At 35.9% G+C, this 21,590-nt stretch overlaps 1 protein-coding gene across 1 annotated transcript in view; it reads left to right on the top strand.

Moving 5' to 3' along the window:
- PREX2 (phosphatidylinositol-3,4,5-trisphosphate dependent Rac exchange factor 2) overlaps nucleotides 1-21,369 on the top strand; it is a 297,562-nt gene extending 276,193 nt beyond the window's left edge. Inside the window, exons 38-40 of the mRNA XM_056130599.1 lie at nucleotides 3,370-3,472; nucleotides 10,281-10,348; nucleotides 16,337-21,369. Of these exons, the coding sequence (XP_055986574.1) occupies nucleotides 3,370-3,472; nucleotides 10,281-10,348; nucleotides 16,337-16,379 (214 nt within the window). The 3' untranslated portion in view covers nucleotides 16,380-21,369. The remainder of the gene's footprint in view (nucleotides 1-3,369; nucleotides 3,473-10,280; nucleotides 10,349-16,336) is intronic.
- The last annotated feature ends 221 nt before the right edge of the window (nucleotides 21,370-21,590 follow it).

Raw genomic sequence — 21,590 nt, 5'->3', positions numbered from 1 at the left:
GTAGAGGAGACTTTAAGGAGGAGAAAAGAATTATTTAGTCTGTCAAGTAAATTTTACAATTAAATGCTTTGTAAAAAATTGATTTTTTTTAAAAACCTGAACTGTCAGTTATACTTCTTAGCTTTCATTGACATACTCGTACATGTAAGTAGTTGTAAAACTGCAATTATATATTACCAAGCTCATACTAAATATTTACAAATGATATACATCATTAGAAGCTGATTTTAAAGCTTTTTAGCCTCTTTGAATATAGATGTGTTATAAATGTTTTTTTAAATAGTTCTCTTAATGTTAATGAGGAAGCTACTCTTCAAGTCATTTAACAGCCAATGGATCTTAAAATGTTGCTCCTTAGAATGCAATTATGTATAATAATATATTTGCAGTTTGGCAGGTTTTTTATAAATTATGATGGTGCTGTTTTAAATGATTCTTCCTTTTTCCTTATTTTATCTGTATGGAAATTTATTAAGTGTATTGAACTTCTGTCGTATTGTCTTATAGCAAGGATAAATGAGTTAGATTTTCCTTACATATCAGCAATTTCTTTGAGAGCTTATTTTCATTTATACTAGACAGATCTAGAAAATGCATGAATAAAATGCCAGGCTACAGAGGTAAATTAAAAAATATGGAGAAAGCACTAGTGAAATACCAATAAATAAAATCTATAAAGAAAAATCCATTAGTATTAAAATGTAAATGAAAAAATATAAAAGTATGAACATTTTAAGAATTGTAAGCTAATGGTACCCCTTAAAATATTTTGGAGCCCACACATGAAAATATTAAGAAATAATCGTAGGTAATAAGAGCTACTGTTAAGGAAAAAAAGATGTGAAAAGATATAAAAATAAATTTCTTAATGGACCAAACATAGTCAAAAGTCTCACCAATCACCAAGTTTATGTTTGAATTCTGAATTGTCTTGCAGATACATGGAAAAACAATTCAAAATTCCTTTTGAAACTTTCATAAATGTGATTTAGAAAACATACCATCTTTAAAACATTCTCTTTATAATATATAACTGTTATTGGCACGTGAAGCTGAATGGAAAATATAAATTGCTCATGAATTATATGAAATATCAAGAAAAATAATACTAATAATTATTTAATATTTTTTAATAATTCTGCTTACATAATTTTTTGTGTATCACTTGATCACTTGACATCCCATTATTCATTGATTCGCTCGAGTGGGTGCCAGCAACGTCTCCATTCATCCCTGTCAGGTGCTAGTGAGGCCCAATAGCATCTGCTTGTTCTAGGAACACGAAGAGCCTCAAACCGATCATTCAGGGTCTTGACAAAGAAGCGTGACCATCTCATAGGTGGGCGGCCATGCGGTCTTTTGACGTCCCATGGAATCCAGTCGGTAATGGCTCTAGTTCAGCGGTCATCTCCAAATCTCATTACTTGTCCACCCATCTGATTTTCGAAGCCTTGGCAAACAAGACAGTGTCCCTGATTCTTGATTGTTGACAGAGGTCGGAACGCTGGATTCTTTCTCTCACTTGAGTGAACGTGATACTCCAAGCATAGTTTTTTCGATTCCTCTTTGGGAGGCTGGAAGAGCGTTCTCATCCTGTTTTTGTAGGGTCCAGGTCTCTGAGACATATGTTAATGCAGGAAGAATAGTGGAGTCGAAGAGATGTGCCTATAGCCGGAGGTTCTTCATCCTCTTAGTTATTTCTTCAAAGCTCTTGAAGGCATTCCAAGTCGTTCTCTTCCTCCTGCGCAACTCAGGTGCCAGGTCTTTTGTCATGTTGACTCCTCAACCTAGATACGCATAGCTGTTGCATTTGGAGATGTTTGTTCCATTGAGACCGAAAGGAATGTCAGAAACGAGACCGTTCTCATGAATATTGTCTTCATGAGATTCAGCTGGAGTCCGACCTTTCCACACTCACCGTCGAAGTTGGCTAGCATTTGTGCCGCTTGGCTAATGTTTGGTGTTATTAGAACGATGTCATCAGCAAAGCGGAGGTGGTGTAGTTGTTGACCGTCTATCTTCACCCCCATTCCTTCCCATTCCAGTTGTCGCTTTACGTTCTCAAGGGTGGCACTGAAGAGTTTCAGTGAAATGGTATCACCCTGCCAAAGCCCTCTCTTGACATGGATGATCACTTTTTTGTAGAATGGTGAGATTCTGGTAGTGAATCTGCAATACAGCTCATGGAGGATCCTGATGTATTGAGTTTGAACGCCCTGTTTGGCTAGGGCTTCGATGATGGCTTCCATCTCAACAGAATCAAAGACCTTCTTTAAATCAGTGAACATTAGATAGAGCATCACCTTGAACTCTTGAGAAACCTCAATGAGCTTGGTTATCATGTGGATATGGTCGATCGTGCTGAATCCTTTTCGGAACCCGGCTTGGTCGCATGTTTGTCCTTCACATAGTGTTCTGTGTATAAGCTCTCTTTTAAGCAGTTTCATGGCTTTTTTTTACATTTAAATACTTAAATTGGATTCCAGAAGTGTACCTCTACAATTGGAGTGATAGCACAGCAGTAGGGCGTTTGCCTTGCACGCAGCCAACATGGCCGACCCGAGTTCGATTCCTCCGCCCCTCTCGGAGAGCCTGGCAAGCTACCGAGAGTATCTCGTCTGCACGGCAGAGCCTGGCAAGCTCCCCGTGACATATTCGATATGCCAAACACAGTAACAACAAAGTCTCCAATGGAGACGTTACTGGGCCCGCTCGAGCAAATTGATGATCAACGGGAGGGCCTTTACCTTCTTAAACTTAAGAAAATTGTTGTTAGGGTCCTGAGTGATAGTACAGTGGGTAAGGCATTTGCCTTGTATGCAGCCAACCAGGGTTGTTCCTGCATCCCATATGGTTCCCTGAGCACCAACAGGAGTGATTCCTGAGTGCAGAGCCAGGAATAAGCCCTGAGCATCTCTGGGTGTGTCCCAAAAAAAGGAAAAAAATGTTATTCAGTTCCTGACATTGAACAAAATCAACCTAGGCAGTTGCTTTGTATGTGTTCTAGTATTGAGTCACATCCCTTGTCTTATAACATATTTGAAGCTAGTGTTCTGTGTAGAAAATCAACATTTCATTATGCTGTCACTTAGATTTTTGGATGGCAGTTTTTTATTTAAAGATAAATTTCCCTCTACCTTTTGAGATCTTTGCTAAAACCTCTGTAATAAAAGACTAGTATGGGGAAAACTGGCAAGATACATGCAAGTAACACATACATCATGGGAGATAAGTGAGGAAAAGTGAGCAACTCTGAGAAGGCAGATTCAGAGGTTCCATATTTGGCTACCCATCATTAGTAACTCAGACTGTCTTGAAGAACATAATAAGTACCAATGTGGTTTGACTTGCATTGGTCTTTGCATACAGGTGTACACTAAGTGTGACGCTGGAGCAGGCCATCATTCTGGCCAGAAGCCATGGACTGCCCCCTCGCTATATTATGCAGGCAACAGATGTAATGCGGAAGCAGGTAAGTCCCGTGTGTGTGTGTGTGTGTGTCTGTCTGTCTGTGTGTCTGTCTGTCTGTCTCTCTGTCTTTCTGTGTCTGTTTGTATATGTATTTTGTTGTTCTTTCTGTGCTAGGGATCATGCTCAGGGACTCAGATGCATTCTGGCTCAATCTCTTTTTCTAGAATTATTATATATGACCCAAATTTTTACCCTCTCTCCCTTTTTTTATTGATCAGGTATCTGACAGGTATCCAGATGTGATGGTGCTTTTCTAGTCCCAAAGGGAAACTGTGAATGAGAAACACTCATTCCAAGGGAGTAATAGAACCTAGACATCTCTGTGAAGTTTCCCTAAGAAACACAGACAAGCTGCAAAGGGGTTGTTTCGGGTAGCCTAAAGGAAAGAAGGGAGCTAGCCAGGCAAATTGGTCAGGTTTGGGGCTTATGAAAGGATATGACCTTTGTGGGAGGGCACATTGATGGTGATTTAATAATGCTTCAGGAATAGCTTTGGGGAAAGGAGGAAAGTAAAGAGAAGAAGCAGCTGGAAATCTATGATGACTCAGTGCTATATGCTCCAGCCTTTCAAGTCTGAGACCTCAAGTTGCATTTGTACCGTTGCAGCTAAAAGAGGGGTGAGCACTGTGGCCAGGGGAACGACACCCACAAGGGCATGTAGAAGCACAGCAACAAGATTTATGACCCCTACTTAGCACTACAAGCAAGCCTGCATATGACCCCTTGTCATTACAATAATAATGAAAGGAAAGAAAGTGGGGAATGAATTCCTGAGGATCTTACTTGCTGCTGGAGATCCCAAAGGGAATTCATGCCATGCAAGAAGTTTGTTCATTAATTCAAAGTTAAGAAGATCCCTAAGATAATTTTTTTTACAAGAAGAATAGCAGTCATTTGTCTTTATGTCACTAAACTGCTTAAAGAGGGAATGGGGCTGGAGCAATAGTATGAGGGTGAAGGTGTTTGCCTTGCATGCAAGTGAGCCTACTTCCATCCCTGGCACTGCATATGTTCCTCTAAGCACACCAGGAATGGTCCCTGAGTGCAGAGTCAGAGTAAGCCCTCAGAACTGCCAGCTGGGGTCCACCTACCCCACCCTCCAAAAAGAGAGAGAGAGAGAGAAAGAAAGAGAGAGAGAATGAAATAACTATTCAGTAACCCATATTTTTTTAATGATAGATCTAGAAATTTGACCCTTAAAGTTCTATAAAAGGGTAATATTAAAAATAATACTCCAGCCTATGCAGTAATCTTGTATAACAAACCATAGTGATAATGCTATTGTAATCATGTAACATAAATATTAATATATAACAAAATTGCACCTACCTCCCATTTTCTAAGAAAATGTGCTTGATCTCGCAGAAAAGATACAACTGTAAGCAAGTTGGAAAATTTCAGTTTATTCTTATATCCTTACACCTTTTCTCAGGGTGACCATAAAAAATTGATTTAGCAATGTGTTCTACTCGCTAACTTGATTTGAATTGTCCCATAGATGATGACTTAGTATTTTAAGATACACTTTTGCAATTAGCTGCTTTATTTACTAAAGATTGAATAGTGTGTGACTCTCAACAAACAGGGAAATCCCTGAGGATTGCTCCCAAAATTATGTTGTAGAATGTCAGCCAAACCAAAATTAAAATCTAGGTGAGGTCAGTACAGACCTGAGAGCTACAGAAACTAGGTATAAGGAGGACACAAGATTTTGTGCTTTAGTTTACGAACCCCAGAGCTGAAGATTGAAAACCAAGATCCAGGAGGGATTTACTAAATAAAGGTTACAGCTACAAAAAGCATATGACCCAGTGCAGTTCAGATGGAAAAGGGCAAATACAGTTGCAAATGCCAGCAGGTATAGGAAGGATTTATTTGGGTGGATATACAAATTTGATTTTTAAAATTAGATTAAAGTAAATTTGTGATTATCCATATAAAGATTTGGATTTGGATATTAAACCATACAGAGAGATTATTCTTTCTGGTTCATTTGGCTGTTAGAGTAAATTTGTGGTACGACGTGGAAAAGTCTTTGAAAATTAAGATTAGTGGCAAACTAAAATATTGGTTGAACTTTTATAGGATAGTCCAGGAAAGAGATAATGTGAGTTGGCTTTATAGATTAACATATCAAAATTTAAATCAGAAATTTTAATTTCTAAACCTAAAACTGGAGAGGGATAAAATAGAGCAGAAAAAGTGAGAAAGATATTACATGGGCAATAATGATTTATTTAATTGGTATTAACCTCTTTAAAATATTACATATATTGCAGCTTATATGTTTGTGTGGATTGGCAAAACATATTCTGTATATCTGTAAAACATAATTTAAAATATTGAAAAATCTGGTATTTCTTATAGTTGTTTTGAATATTTATTCTTCCTTTCTTCTAGTTTTTCATTTATTAAATACTTTAGAATAAGTAACTTCCTCTCTGTTTCTCTACTCCAAGCTACAGCTTCTGCAGGTGGTTTGGAGATGCAGAATCATCTGTTACAACTTTGTGAAAGATGAGAGCTCCAGATCCTCTCTAGAGAAATTGGGTTGTGGGGTGCACAGAGGATACTTTTCAGTGTACTTTTGTGTCTTCTCTCAGCTGTAATTTAGCAGTTACGGGCAATAGGATTAATGGCTGAGATCCAATCTGAAACCCAGCTCTTACTCACTTCGTATGTGGTAATTGAAACAGAAGAGTGAATCAAAGATCTAACCTTTCCATCTCTTTTGCCTTTCAACCATTTACATTCAGTTTTCCAGAAATTGATTACATAGAGAAATTTCTAAATTGATGAATAAAATATTCTCCGATAATTCACTTTTTCTTAAAGAGAAGCAACTTTTTAAAGCATGTTTTATTTTATTGAAGTATAATTTTATGTACAGATTTTATCTCTGTGCTTTTTATAGTGTTTTAACTAGCTGGCTGTTAGAAATTAAAATATAGAATAGAAGAATAAAAGAGATAGAGGATAGAGATTAATATAAAGGCTAACAGGGAGGATACTATAACCCTTGGCATTTTTTGGTAATAGTTATAATCCAAGGCGTCATACTTATCATATTTCTATTATAAAACTTCAAGTTTTTTATTCTCTAAATTATATATTCCAAGCACAATTTTGTAGAAGCCTATCTAGAATTCTTAAACATCTAGTAAAGTCTAAGATTTTGTGTAACTACTTATGTATGATAACACAGCATTGTGCTAAGCACCATGAAGAGGAACGATCATGCTCTTACCTGACCTCATGGTGTATAAATTGCTGTGATACAAGTACCAGCAGGCAAGTGTGCCAAGGTTATGTACAACCTCAGTATCTGAACACGAAGCACATAACAAATAAGTTGGTAGACTGTGACCAACTCCTTTTGGTTGGAACATTGGGTGCATTTTACTTTGCTGTCACAGGTTTCTGGAATGACACGTAGTAAAGAATACTTGCTAAATGCTGTCTAGTTAGTGAGCTAGTTCCTCAAGGATAATTAGGGAAAGCTTCATGCAAAAAGTGAATCAACGATAGTGGCCAAACATGCGGACTGTTGAATTAGCAGCCTCCATGTGAATCCCCAATACAAAGTTTTCAGTCTTCGTGAGTTAGGATAAGACTCTTAACTTCTCTGTTACTCAGTTTCCTCATTATTCAAACGAAAATAATAATAGTCTTTAACTAATAGTGTTGTCAGAATTAAATAAGTGAATATGCCCAATGCACTTCAAATATCACCAAGTAGAATAAATGAACATTAAGTTCTTCATTAAGACGACATTTGATTTGGCCGTTGGATGGTGGTAAGTGTGATGGAATTAGCTAACTTGTTGAGCATCTGACAAGTTACAGCTGAGGGGGTTGGAGTGATAGCACAGCGGGTAGGGCATTTGCCTTGCACGCAGCCAACATGGCCAACCTAGGTTCGATTCCCAGCATCCCACATGGTCCCCCGAGCACCACCAGGAGTAATTCCTGAGTGCATGAGCCAGGAGTAACCCCTGAAGATCGTCGGATGTGACCCAAAAAGCCAAAAAAAAAATTACAGCTGAATTCCAAGTAGAATGTGTGAGTGTATAATTAGATGCTCAGTATAGCAAGCATCTATTATGATTAAAATTAAAAATCGCTGTATAAATTGGTTAATAAAAAATTGTGACACTAAAACCATAATGCATATTATGCAGACAGATTATTTTGAGATATCTGCATTAACCAACTCACTCAGTCTTCTGAGAAGACCTTGGAAGTAGGTTCCTACTACTGATTCCTGCTAGTAAAGCAGACCCAGGCTAGATGATTTTCCATTTAAAGAAGAAGAAGGAGCTTGCTCTTCAAGTTCCTGTTCTCCATTGAACATATTTCTCATTTGCTTTTCTCTGTTTCTTTTCTTGCCTATTTCCACTCTGAAAAAATCCTGTGTTCTCTCTAAAACACATATTTCTCTCTTCCTTGCCCCTTACATGTTTCTAAATAAGTTTCAATAAAAATTTTCTTGCTTCACCAAACAATAAATAAATGAAAGAGGAGAATCCAGAAATAAGTGTTCAGGGGCTAAGCCTTGCCTGTGGCTGATCTTAGTAGTTGAATCCCTGGCACCACATCTAGTGGCCAGAGCTCCACCAGAAATGATCCCTGAGGTATGGCCCAGTCCCTCTTCCCCAAAATAAATAAAATTAAATTTTTAAAAAATGACTCAGGGAATTGCAGCTGAGGCAGGGAGATGAGCCTGCAACATCTTGAAGTGCCAAAAAGAGGAAATGATGTTTCAAAAGTGATGCAGATGCAGGTACAAGGGTACACCTAGATGGTGCCGGATAATCTGGATGGCTAAATTGTGCCAATGACCCAGATGACCAAGCATCAAAAGATAATCATCTCGGGGCTGGAGCACAGCGGGTAGGACGTTTGCCTTGCACGCGGCCAACCCAGGTTCGATTCCCAGCATCCCATATGGTCCCCCAAGCACTGCCAGAAGTAATTCCTGAGTTCATGAGCCAGGAGTAACTTCTGTGCATCGCTGGGTATGGCCCCAAAAGAAAAATAAATAAATAAATAATGTAAAAAAATAAAATGATAATCATCTTAATCCTCTTCCAATGGCTCACATTTTTAGAATACAGCTTTTAAAAAATGCTCACCCCCACTATTTTTTTTGAAGTTATAGAAAGGGAAAGGTTCCTGCCTTTCTCTGGAATCCTGTTTCACAGGAAACCCCTCCCAGAATCTTGAAGCTGCCCTGCTATCTTTCCTTAAATAAAATATTTTCTGAATTCAGAAAAGAAAACCAAAAGGAAGGAGAATGAAAAGGGATGCAAAAATCTCTAAGGAAGTTTCATTGCCTGAAACTGGAAGAATTTGAACAACAACAAAAGAATTAGTAATTTAAAAATTAGATCATAACTCAGGGATAAAATAAATAGATTGATTTAAATAAATTCTTGAAAAATATGTCATCTGTGAAAAGAGATACTCCTTTTTATAGAAGTATTCCAATTCAAGGTTACTATAGTGTTATTGTTGGAAGAAAGATATACCAGTGGAGTTTAAGATAAGTGAACAAGAGTTTGAAGAGAAACAAGATATCTATATGCTGTCCTATGACCTCATCAGCATATCTAAAAACTACAAGAAGAAAGATGGTAATCTTCCTGTGAAAAACATTGGGCAGATGCCACCTTGTCCAAGTGCCTAAAGTGAATGTCACCAGTGATGAAACATGCTGCCATCATGTGATCTGATGATGATAATGCACCAGGAAGCACAATGTCACTTCTGTGACTGTCTTGCCAAAAATGTGTTTCTTCCCTCTTATCATGAGGAAACATCCGACAAACCTGAATTGAAAGATTCTACAAAATAATGACAACCACTCATCAAAGCTGTTACAGTCAAAAGATAAACTACTGCCTCCTTTCACAAGAAAAAAATCAGTGTGGGATTCTGGAAAAGAAAGAGAATTTGGGGGGAAGTGGTGAAATCTGAAAAAGATGCACCTTTGTTTAAACATTGTGCAACAGTAATTTATTGTTTTGATCATCATAGTACAGTTGTGTGAAGATTTATCATTAAGAGAAGCACAGTGAACAGTATAAAGTTTTCTACGTTTACAAATTTTCTCTAAGGCCTTGGGCCTTGGGGCCTTGTAAGTGATAGAGCCACATCCTCAGCCCCAAACATTGATCTTTGGTTCTATTTTCTAATTTCCATTAGAAAATTTGCAGCAATTTAAACATAATATATGAATTTAACATACTGTAAAGCTATTTTCATTATGAATAATGTCTTTGTACTGTGAACTTTGAGGTAGAATATTTATATTTTACATATAAGAACCACATACATGTGCCTTTCCAGAGATTGCTATAAAACTATTGAAGAACATAAGCAGGATAAAGAAGATGGACTTTGAAATAGCTATTATTCAGCTAGGGCCAAAAATAAGTACAGAAATGTGAGATGACTGTCTTTTTCTGTTCCACAAAAGTATGGACACAGCAGATATTTATAGTCTATTCATTTAACATTTCAACGTCTTAAATATTGTTTCTAAAAGTAAAGTAGGAGATAGTGAACCAGAAACCATAATTTAAACTTAATTTGAATTATTTAAGTGGTTGTAGAAATCAAATTCATTCTTTAATTATTTATTAGAATATTTTGATTCATAAATGTATGAATTTTGAAAATGCTCCAATTATTTCTCCCTTCTTTCCCATCTACTAAACTTTCACTTCAACTGCATTGTTGGAATAAATACTCTATTATTCTAGATACTAATTAAAACTAAATGTGATTTTCCTGACTTCTTTCAGGGAGCACGAGTTCAGAACACAGCAAAGAACTTAGGGGTCAGAGATCGGACCCCACAGTCTGCTCCAAGGTAAGTGACTCTCCAGCTCCTTGTTACTTGCCACCATTTCCCAGCAATGGAAAACCTCAAAGCCGTGCCCAGTGCCATGCTGACTTTGATCACGGAACTTGATCTTTTAAGACCCTCTCTTTGCTTAGCTACAGGGTGCCTGTGTATGCATGCCCTATCCCTTCTGTGTCTGTGGAGTAAAGTTCCAGCAACGTAGTCATTTTCTCCTTGAATCTTTTTTTTTAATTTAATTTTTATTAGTGAAACACTATGGTGTACAGTTGTAGACTTACAAACTTTTGTGCTTGGGTTTCAGTTATACAATGATCTAGTACCCATTCCTCCACCAGTGCCCATTCTCCACCACCACTGATCCCAGTTACCCTCCCACCCCCATCCCCAGTCCCCCCCCCCCTCCCGGGCCCCGCCTCTGTGGAAGGGCATTCCCTTTTGCTCTCTCTTTCCTTTAGGGTGTTGTGGTTTGCAATAGAGGTATTGAGTGACCATCCTGTTCGGTCTATAGTCTCCTTAAATCTTGCATGATTCCTTCACTACCCTCTTAGCCTCTTACATAGTGATCTCTTATCACTTTAACATATTGAGTGGCAATTTATCATTACTTGTCTCTTGGACCAGCCTAATTATAAATCTTTGGTGAAAAGTAACATATTTTTCAGATTTTATTTGTAGCTCATCCTCATGTCTACATGTTAGGCATCACACATATGAAACTGGTTTTAAGAATGTGTTAAATGAATAAATGACTGAATGAGCCTTTTTTGGGTTATCAGATAAAATATTCACAATTTATAAGAACTGAACTCTAATCCACCTTGAAAATAAGGAACATGAGAACAGCCATCAGAGAAATGTCAGTTTGATTACCCTAGTGACAAGAGGGTAGGCTGCCATCTATCTTTAGCAAAGTAAAGCTAAATAATCTCTTTTATATTTCATTACTTTAATATATGCATTTCAACAAAAAATAGGCCCTCCACACAGTTCAAGACAAGAAACTTTTATTTCTATTTACAGATCAATAACCAGGATAAGAACTATGACTGCAGCATTTATGAACATATATTTCATTCTCAAAAACTACGTGGGCAGTGCAAGTTCTTTCAAAAAAGAAAACATTTTTTCTCTTGAAAATGAATGAAGCACTCATGTTCTAATTGCATTTATTTTTAGTGCTGACTCCTAAATGGATTTTATCCTGAATTCTTGTCAATGTTATCTTTCATGGTTGATTAGATTAGATCTAAAACTTTTTATTACTCAAGAATCATTACGCATAGGCATTCTCTCCAGTGCCTTGAGCGTATATGGCTTGTTTAGATAATACACCAAGTGAAGTGTTAAAATTCCAATAAGAAAACAAGATAATGGCTCTGTAAGGACTTCTTAGTAAGAGCTTATAAACACTAATAAACAGTGGGCTTAAGAGATAAGACTTCAGCATCCTGATCAATAAACCAATAAGCTAGCAGAATATAAGAAACAGAGGAACTCACTTTTTTTTTATCAAGTTATGTTTTAAAATACTTGAAGTGAGACACAATAAAATGTATCAACCATAAAATTGACAAGAAAATAAACAATAGCCACTGAAAGAGAAATCTAGGCTCATATAATTTTGTTTTAAAAAATGGATTTTTTCTTTCACTATGTAACTGTTCACTGAGGACCTAAGGTATGGAAAGCCCTCTGTTCTGCTCCTTGGAAAATATGAACTTCAGATAAAAGTAGTTCTGGCCCTCACTGAGATTACAGAAAATAAATGATTAAATTGGAACTTCCAGTAAATGTAAAACATAAGAAGCACCATGTGAGAACTTTCCATCTCTTCTAGCTAAGAAGTGAATTTTTTTTAAAAAAAAAAAAGACAATAAATTGAAGAAGAATCTATTTGACTCTCAAAGCCAGACCCTTCTTTTTAAAAAATAAAATTATTTAGGGGCTGGAGCAATAAGGTGCTTCCACATTGTCTTCCACGTTGCCAAACTAGGTTCAGTCTTTGACATGGTTCCCCAAGCCCTCCTCCAAAAGCAATCCTAAGCTCAGAGCCAGGAGTAGGTCTTGAGCACTTACAAGTGTGGCCCCAAAACAACAAAAATTGTTTTAATTGAAGTACTTATTTTTATTTACAATACTGTTGATGGTAGTTACTCGATACATGCCTACTACTCCTACTCCATAGAGCAGAGCAGAACCTGGTCCCCTCCACCACTACCCCAAGGACCCTCCCATCCAACCCACCATCCTCCTACTACCACCAGTAAACTGTTCTCTGGATCAGCCCTCCAGTGTTATTGCCCAAAGTGTGTTCTCTTTGAGATTAAATTTGATTCAAATTCCCAATATCTATCATACTTCTTCTTTCACCATTCACTCTGTTTTTTGTTTACTTTATTAAATTCATTCAATAAACATTTACTGGATTCCTGCTCTCTGTCTCTCTGTGTCTCTCTCTGTCTCTGTCTCTCTGTGTCTCTGTCTCTGTCTATCTCTCTGTCTCTGTCTATCTCTGTCTCTGTCTGTCTCTCTCTCTCTCTCTCTCTCTCTGTATGCGGGGAGGGGGGGGTGGTCAGGCACTTTGTTAAAACCCAGATATAAAAACATAGTCGCCTTCACCAGTCAGTGTGAAGCAACGCAATGACAATAGAATAAAATGAAAACTGCACTCATATGTGATAGGAACCAAGACAAAAATAGGCACACATTGTCCTGAGAAAGCTCAGAAGGGGCACATGACTTAATCTCAGGATAGAGAGAAGTTGCAGAGCATCCCTGCCCCTGTCAGCATGATAATCAGTGGTCTTCCTATTCCGCTAATGTAGTGGGACCTATGACTGAAGAATGCATCCTACTCTGAGCACTATTCCACATCTCTAAATAATGGTTGAATATCATTTAAGAATGATGCAAAGTGCATTTGAGACATAGGTGCTACATCAGGAAGAAATTTGAAAAAGAATTTTGATCTTTATCTTGACAACATAAGGAAGACATTAGCAGTCTAATAGATTTGAGTTTTAGAATTTATCTCTGGTGACACAGGAGCCATTTGTGAATCTTAAAAGAAAATTAGTTTTGTATTGAGGATGAAGGTGAGAAAATGGATCAGACAGTATTAATTGTCCTTGGAAACTAAATATATGAAGGAAGCTAGGGAAAAGGAGACTTTCAGATAACAAATATTTCAAATAATTTTATGTCAGTAAATAGAGGGTGACTGGTTTTAGTCACTGAGATAGTATATAGGACACAATGATGTGCTTATCATAGTAATATTGAGACTAATGGTTGATGGACATATGTGTCCTTGTACAAATAACTGTCTTCCTGAATTTCATGCAGTAGCTTTTCTGAACAATATGTTCACCACGAAACATATCTTCATCATGAACCTAACACTGAGGCCAGGGATGGAGATGGTGGTAGAGCATGTGCCTTGCATAAATGAGTCCCTGGGCTCCAACCCCATTATTACAAAATAAAACACAAAACAAAGTAACTCCCCACATCTCCCTCCTCCTAGCACCAAAAACAATTGTATTCCAGCTGTAACTCATCTTATTTTCTATGACATCACAAAATATGGAAACTATCGTCCTAGGGGAGCTGATTTTCTTTATTTAATTGAGAGACAGCTTGGTCAAGTGATTAAAAGAAAGTGGTTTCAAGGCAGCTCCTTCTATATGACCATTTGTTTAGTCAGGCCATTCATCTTCTGTGATTTATTTTCTCATCTGTAAGATGGGGAGAATTACCGTGGGATAGACTATTATTGAATACCTGTGATAGACCATTTTCTCCATGGTCTTTGTCATATTTGTTGTTGCTTTGTAGAAAAGTGAAAAGCATAATCTCTAATATACTCACTTCTGCAAGTTTGGTTCTCAGCATATTTGGATTTGGGCAGAAAAACTCAGCACCAGAATAATTGACTGAGGAAAAGGGAAAATAGAGCTCAGACCGTTGTTCATGCAGGGCCACTGGTGTCCATGAGTAGAATAAGATGACCACAGGGACCCCAGCATGTAGGACAAAGCCCTCCCACAATCTAACAACTCATCTGCTACAGCAAAAGCTAAAACAAAATAAAAGCCTCACCTCTAAGTAGCGTTCATGTCCAACTTTTACCTATCCTATTTTACTTCCAGACTTTATCTGCCTGTTCTAAATTCCCAGAGCCCCATCATTTCCATTACAAATGTGTCTGACCTCAAATAACCCTGAATCACTTCCAAGAAGCCTCCCAGAAGCTGAATCTGCCCAGCTCCACAGCAGCCAGAGCCCGTTATTTCATTAGGTGATCACAGGGAGTAGGCTTTTCATCCATTTGCGGACATTTCAGGACTCATCTACCCAGTGACATTAGTTATATTATGAGAAAACGTGCTCTGCAAGGTGATGGAATGCAGAGCTCAGCCCATTCCTCAGGGTAGGACAGTTGCCACCCAGCCTGCAGTTTTGTTTAATACCTGTATAAAGCCACTATGCCTTTTCACTCATTTGGCAGTTTATTCATGTAATAAGAGTTTGATATAAATTAAAGAGGAAAAGAGCTTTCTGATCATTCTCTTATTCCAGCCCTGCAAATGCAGTTTGAAACCCCACCATATCATTCAACTGCAGAAGCAGCTTTGAAATACATCAGCTCAATTTAATGTATTCTTTTCTCCAGCTAGGATAAAATAAGCTTTTCTGATGTGAAATGTACTTATTTCTGTATTCATTTTTTTCTCCCATGGACATGACATGTAAGGCATTAACCACCTTCTAGACTTGAAAGTTATTCTATCAACCTACAAGAGCAGTTGCTTCTTTTGTGTGTTTCCAAATTAGAAAAACTCGTTTCGTTAACTAAGTTTCTCACTTCACGTTAAATACTTCTCATTTCCCTGCTTTGTTTTAGAATTTGCATGGGATTCCTTGTAGACGTGGTGAGAGAACTTAAAATTTTTTCTATCCTGTCAACAACTATTTAAGCCATATTTAACTTAGGAGGGATAGAATTATCACAACTGCCCAGAGGTTTGGAGTCTTTCTGATGTTTCATAAAAAGCAAAGTTGACATCTTTTCAGTTTTAGATCATCAATTTTTCAAATTGGTCCTGGGTGTTAATGTTGAATCCACAGCCAGAGTTCACTGTAAGACAATCCGGTCAACAATCTCCTTTTTGACTAGCTCTGACATAATGTAGTATTGTAGCTGAATGGTCCGTGTTGCTTTGGGTCTATATTTAGCATTTACCTACTGAGGAGAATAGAGTTTAGAATTTGTGTAGTCCTGGTTTAGTCTGCTGTGCTTTGTCATACTGGCATTCGTTCTCAAACTAGTGCAACTGGGTGTAAAGGAGGGTACAAAGATCTCACCCAGCCATCTCCATTAGTGGGTCCTTTGAGCCTCTTTACTCTCCACCAGATTCTGTGCCAGCTGAGTAAGGAAACAGGGCTGAGCTGATAGTCCTCAGGAAATCCCAACTAATTGTGCCTTTGAGATTCAGACCTCTGGAAACTTCCACATGAACATCTCCATAATCCATTGACTATCCGGTGTCAATTGTGGACAGTGCAACATGAAGCAAATTTCTCAGACTGGTCAGAAAATCTTTAGAACCCTAATGGTAATAGGGAATGTTTGCTTGAGATAGTCATGATAGGCAAGATGGTAATTACAATAATATCATCTTCTGGAACTAAGAGAATTGATTTTGCTGCCAGCAAGGTGAGCAGCTGGGCTTAGCAGTCCTGAAGCAGAAACAGCTGCTGTGAAAGAAGACAGCGGTGCTTAATCAGTCTTCATTGATATGTGCAAAGGAACAGTGCTGTGTCCTGAATACAGACCTGCCAGGCTAGGATTTCCACATTTCTAGGTGATGTTTATCAAAATTCTCAAAATAATCATGACTCCTGAACCAAGAAACTCTTGCCAATGTGTTTGTTGTATACTGAAAGCATCTCAGTGAGAGGAGCTTTCACACTTTGCCATTCCTCTTGTAGGCTATACAGACTGTGTGAGCCACCTCCCCCAGTTGAAGATTGAAGAGAATCCCCAAGGAACCAGGCAAGCAGAAGCTTCTCAACGCTACAGACGACAAAGGATGTGCTGGCTAAACATTTTTAACTCAATATAAAGAAATGCTTCACCACGTAAATAACTAATATTTGGAAAAAATCATCCTGTAAATGGATAGACATTCATTTACATGATACAGCTTCACAAACTGATTTCTCTGTGTATTGACATTAAATATCCTAAAATTCATCCCTGGAATTTATGGTTCTACTATTGGACATGAAAAAAAAAAAACCATTGTGCCTCCTCTCTTGTTTATTTCATGTATTTTATTGTGTTTGTTTTCATCTTCTCCAAATGGGATCATGTAATAATGGATATTTTTACTTGAAGAAGTCTGTCACTGAAGAAATGTAGCCAGGTCTTCTAAATCATACTACGATACTGAAGATGGCTTGATTTGGGGTGTTGTGTTTTCAATATACTGCTTGAATTAGAAAAGTTCATGAGTGGAAGGCGGAGACCATCCTTTTTTAAATTCTGCTTGTAAGGGTGGGTTTCTTAGTAGCAGACAAGAGAGCTGATTTCATCTCTGCAGCATGATGTTCCAGTTTAGGAGAAGATTTATGCTCCAGGTCAGTTCTAGCAAACTAGTTCTGTAATTGCTCTCTGCATGCACACCAGATTGTGCCTTTGGTAACCTAGAGGTGAGCCAAGTAGGACTGGTGGAAGGGAGGTAAGAAAAGAAACCTAAAAGAACTTTGTTACAACTTTCATTGATCTGTTAGACTCAATAGAAGACACCATGTTGAACAGTTTTCTATCAAGGTATATCTACAAGACATAAAAATAAAGCTTTATTTGTCAAAACTTTAAAAGGACCTCCAGGGTCTCTGATGGTTAATGGAAGCACAGGTGTTACTCTATTTTCATTCTAAAGTATATGTAATGTTTATCATTTCTCCATTGATAAAATCACATTTTTAGCATAGTTATTATGGTAATATAAATAAATCCATAATTTTAAACAATTAAAATTCCCTAATATTATTATTGTAATTTTCATAATTATATAAATTTAGACTCCGTGGGTGACATGCCTTTCAGAATCAAACTATTTACTGACCATTACATTTTAATTTTTGAAATTTGATGACAGCTCTTAAAATTAAAAATAAAATTTTAATACTAAAATTAAAATCTTTTCATTATTGCCATTTATGTGTTGACTAACAAAAATTCTCTTACATATGTGTAATATGTTTTGGATCCTGGTAATAATAATTGGTATTTGGCACGGAAGCACTTAAGACTGGTCATAAGTTTGTATGTATAAAGAAAAACAAGCATGTGCATGAGAAATTTCTATGAATAGCATTGTAAACCTCAATTTATTCTTTTAATTTTAAAAAAGAAAAACAAACCAGTATTAAGGTTTTAAAAAAATAAATTCAAATAAGTGGTTTGAATTTAATTACCATAAAACCTTAATGTAAATATCTATATTAAGTCTGTCCTTCAATGTCAGAAATTTATCCTTACTTTCACAACAACTGCTCCAATCCAGTGGCATTAGTAAATCGTAATATTCGTGTACTTAAAGTTTTATTACATTCAACACAAACTTTGAGAGTTAATGAGTGAGCAAAATCGATGCACTAGCAAACGCATTTCATACTGTCATTACTTTATTTTCTGATCATTGTGCTGTAAGCAGCAGTCCTCATTATAGAGGCAAAAAGAGATCCCTAACATTTTAGCTGTACTTTACTCTGTTTCATGGGTAATGTTATCTATCATTGTGTTATTTGTAAATTGGCATATTTAGCAAGATTTAGTCTCTATATGACAGAATGTGTTGAACATAATGCAAGTGTACCATATTTTAGTGTTCTTGGCATTTATTAGATGCTTAAAAGTTAGTAATGATGTATGTAATATCAGTCACTGACATTTTTTATTTAATACAAATTTTAGCTAACACTAGGGGGTTACTTAATTACTAGTAATTACTCTCTGCCAAGCAATGCTTCTAGTTGCTTCAAGTTTACTTTTTTGTTATTGTTTCCCCCAATTTTTTATAGCACACCTAGGTAGCACTCTTTTCATCACCTTCATTTTGTAATAGAGGAATCAAATCCAAGAATAGTTTAAAATCTTGCCCATGTCCACACACAATATGTAATATATATCTGCGTACATATATATTTATTTATATAATACAAATAACAGTTTTAGCCATATTTTGAAGTCTCAGAAAAAATAAAATTTGACTATTATTCTAAATGGTAGTCACAGAAATGTTTAAGGAATAAATGAATAAAATAATTTTTCAATATCTTAATGCAGTTCATTATAATATTTAATATCATTTAGTTTATAGAATGGATTACCTAAATGCTCACATAGTTCTCTACAATTCCTTTAATCATTGTTGATCTTTCAACCTCTCTGCTTGGACATCTGCCTCTCTTAAAGGAAAGTCTATGTAAAAATTTTGACTCAACATGGATTTTGATCAAAAATTAACTGTTATTTCAAAATTACTTCATCTTAAACATATATTCGTGTCTTATGAAGTTTTCTAATATTACATATTATAAAATTTAATATATTGAAAGTATAAGTATAAAGTATAACTTGAGAAGACGACTTTCACACCTATTTCGATGCATAGTCTTAGAAAAAAGAAACAATATGGTATCAGTTTTCATTATACTGAACAAAAATGTTGAATTTAGATGATATGGTTTATTTATGAACTAGTACCACAATCTTTGAAGTCTCATAGTTTCTATCTATAAATCACATTATTCCTGTGGCTCAGGACATCAGCATCCATACTACAACATTTAATTTGAAAATAGGTTAATTTCTGTGATACAAGAATATGTAAAAAATTGTAATGGCGTTTACTTTTTATTCTATAAATTTTAACTTTTTTGATATTAAGTAAAGGATAAAAATAACATCTGCACTGTCTGTAAAAACCAAGAAAATGAGTGGATAAACAACTGAGGGGTTTATTAACTAAACAAACAAGGCACAGACAGTATAAACAAAATTCAAACTTACTGGACTTTGAAGCAGTTAGTTGAGAGTAGTTATTTTAAGTATTGGAAGGTAATGAATTTGTATTTATACTATTAAAATCACAAAGATCTTTTTCTATATAGCATGGTATGGTACAGATAACTATTATAAAAGCATTACTATAAGTCATTCTATTGTACATTTTACTCTAGAAGTCTTTCTTAGAATTGCTTCTCAAAGTATTAACTAATTTTGAGTATATGGCTAAATTGCTTCTGAGTTTTCAGAAACTGATTTTTAAAGACTTCTCTTAAAATGAGTTAACAGACTGAATTATAATTTAATTTCCTTCCCAAAGTAGTTATTTGATAAATATCCTTATATTTTTATTTATATATATGTGTATGTATACATATATATGTATGAAATTCAGTTTATGGAATGGTCATTTTCTCTCCTTAAAAGTATGAAATACAAAAGACTTCCAAAATGGTTTAGCATGATCTGAAGTGGATTAAGAGAAATACTCTGTGTTCCATTAAGTTTTTAAAGTTTTGGTGATAAAATTTAGAAAAAAATATTACCCTACCTAAACTAGAAGAGATTATGGAAAGTTACAGAGATGTCTTTGCCGCAAACAGGCTGAGGTAAATTTCTCAAACATGCAATGACCACAAACTTCATGCTGCAGCAATCCCATTATTTTTATGAGTCTTCCTGTTTCATAATGGTCTTTAGGTTTAGGGAGAAAAATTGCTACTTTAAAACTGTCTTTAATAATAGTTTCAGCATTCAAATTGGCAAGTTACTCATGCATGGGACTGTTGGATATGATTGGGGCATCTTCTAGCTGTCATTGTGTTGACACATACCTTCTTCACTCAGGATAGGTGCTTCTCACTGAGAAGAGATATGTGTTTTGCTAAGATATATCAGTATTATACTGCATGCATATATAAACTCAAGCACACTTTATGTAGCTGGTGCTTTTGCTTTTATAGCAGTACTGTCTAAAAATTAGACTCTTTTTGAATGGAGATATGAAAAACAGTTGTTTAATACATTGCATTTTCTGTAGACATCCAAGGCGCCCAAATTCATGGCAAGTATACCTAGTAAACTATTGTGCTCTCCAACATTAATTTGCTATTCAATATGGAGTCAATTTATCTGACTTTTTGTTATCCAGAAGTAGCTAATAAAGAACAAAATTGGTATTTTTAATGACATTTTGATTTATAAATTGAAAGATTTGGATAGTTCATCTGGGGCGCAAATAATAAATATAACCCACTCATGCATTCATTCAGCAAATGTGTTTGTACTAGGAACAACTGGTGGTTTTCTGTATTAGGTGTATTTAGTTTGAAAACCTTCACAGTACATTTTCTGTGTTAATGATTGCCTGTGTATATTATTTGAAATGACATCATTTGTAATGCAGACCTTTTCTAGTCTAACGCCATGTGTGTATGTGTACAGGGGAATCAAAAACACGAAGTTGAGGAAATGCTTTAGAAAACCTACATTTAAATTTGAATATCTAGTGCCTCAAACAAATTTATAAGTGTTGCAGATAGAAATATATTTTTATAACTGCCTAGTAGTTGAGTAGAAAATAGCTTTTGCTTTCAAACTATTTTATAAGAATTCATTTACACAATATTATTTTAAATAGTAAAATATCCAATTAGTTCTATAAGTAAAATTTTTAATATGTGCATATTTAACATTGTATAACATTCAAAGTATAATGAAATTTTTCATTTGAATGTGATATTTTGTGCTTCCTTTTGTAAAGTATATGTGTAACATTGTTTCAATCATTTAGTATTTTGTGTAAGTTGAAATCATAGTGTACTTTGTGTTTGTACCATTTATTTTGTCTACATAAAGGACTATAATAGTAACATAAATGTCAATAATAAAGTAAAATGTAGTATGAACATTTTACTTTTTACCATTAAAATTTAACCAATTCTTATTCTTTTCACAATTTGTTCAATAGACAAATATTAATAGAACATAGATTTTTTACTCTAAAAATTCATAAGCTTTTAGCTGGGGATGTGGTTCAAGTGGTCAGACGAATGTGCATGATCCTGGCTTCCATCCCAAACACTGTGTTTTGGGGTGTTTGAGGGGGTCTGAGCAATAGAACAGCAGGTAGGGCATTTACCTTGCACGTGGAGACCTGAATCTGAT

This window comes from Sorex fumeus, unplaced genomic scaffold (genome assembly GCF_029834395.1).
Source record: "Sorex fumeus unplaced genomic scaffold, SorFum_2.1 ptg000002l, whole genome shotgun sequence".
NCBI lineage: Eukaryota > Metazoa > Chordata > Mammalia > Eulipotyphla > Soricidae > Sorex > Sorex fumeus.
This window is presented reverse-complemented; position numbering and strand designations above follow the sequence as displayed.